The sequence below is a fragment of the Mus caroli genome, chromosome 16, assembly GCF_900094665.2.
Source record: "Mus caroli chromosome 16, CAROLI_EIJ_v1.1, whole genome shotgun sequence".
In the NCBI taxonomy this organism is placed as follows: Eukaryota; Metazoa; Chordata; class Mammalia; order Rodentia; family Muridae; genus Mus; species Mus caroli.
The window spans coordinates 28,785,737-28,787,004 of record NC_034585.1 but is presented as its reverse complement, the minus strand read 5'-3'; the positions used below and the strand labels follow the sequence as shown (position 1 = coordinate 28,787,004).

Genomic DNA, 1,268 nt, shown 5'->3' with positions numbered 1-1,268 from the left:
GAAACTACACCCTAGAAAAAGCAAGAAAGTGATCTTCTTTCAACAACCCCAAAAGCAGAGCAGCTACACAATGTAGTATTTCTATGTAAGAGAATATTATTTAGCAGTTAAAAAAAGTCAATTAGTAGGGTGGGGTATGCTCACTGTACATTGTTAGCCTGGGTTTAATTTCCGGCACTGGGGGTGGGCTGGGAAATGGAGGTCCAGAACCAAAGTAACAAAAACAAAACCACAGAATTGATGCTTATTATAACAAGGATAAACACAAGCATTATATAAATAACTACACAAAATCATTATGAGTTGGTCTAGAGAAACGGCTCTTAGCAGCTAAGATCACTGGGTGTTCTTCCTGAAGACTGGGCTCAATTCCCAGCATCCTCATGGCAGGTGGCAACTCCTGTAACTCCAGTTTCAGGCGGGATCTTCCATGCCCTCCTCAGGCATTACACATACATGGTATGCACAGACCTGTATCCAGCCACTCATACACATGAAATAAAAATAAAACCCATCCTCTAAATTAGTAAGTATGCAAAAGCATTTAATGAAAGTTATTCATACATTCAAAATTAAAACAATTACAATAGAGACCTAAACAAAACAAGATAGTATGATTTCATTTACTACCAATTATGGATATATTATACACTGCTAGGAACAAAAAATTTTTGAGATCAGGTTTCATGTAGCCCAGGCTTGCCTCAAATTCACCATATAGCCCAGGATGATCATTCTGCCCGTTTCCATGGCCAGAATTACAGGCATATACCATCACGATGAGGTAGAAATTCTTAAGTAAAATTTATTATAAAAAACAATGTTGTGGTCTTTGGGTCTACATCAAGTTGAACAACAACAAAAGAGTCAGAATTAATTAAATCTGGTGGTGAAGTAGAACTTACATAAGTTGGTGTCTCTAAGCTGTCTGTGTTGACCAGCACTGGAGGAGGATTTGCCTGTGAAGAAAGAATTGTAAAGTGTTAGTGTAGCAAGGAAACTAACATGCTCCATTATCATGTTCTAAATAGTAACAGCTTAACAAAGACTTGCTGTTAATTTTGTTTTTGTGAGACCAAGTATTGTGCTGTAGCCCAGTCTGGGCTTGAACTTGTGATCCTTCTGACACAGGGGTTGCATTTCATTGGCTTGCCATTTCTTTTTTTTTTTTCCTTCTTTTTGGTTTTTCGAGACAGGGTTTCTCTGTATAGCTCTGGCTGTCCTGGAACTCACTTTGTAGACCAGGCTGGCCTCGAACTCAGAAATCC

General features: G+C 38.6%; 1 protein-coding gene across 24 annotated transcripts in view; it reads right to left on the bottom strand.

Annotated features, from left to right (window-relative positions):
• Dlg1 (discs large MAGUK scaffold protein 1) overlaps positions 1-1,268 on the bottom strand; it is a 201,151-nt gene that overhangs the window by 82,820 nt on the left and 117,063 nt on the right. For all 24 annotated transcript variants that reach the window (XM_021185184.2, XM_021185188.2, XM_029470491.1 and 21 more), the window contains one exon: positions 906-959. In XM_021185184.2, coding sequence (XP_021040843.1) covers positions 906-959 — 54 coding nt within the window. The remainder of the gene's footprint in view (positions 1-905; positions 960-1,268) is intronic.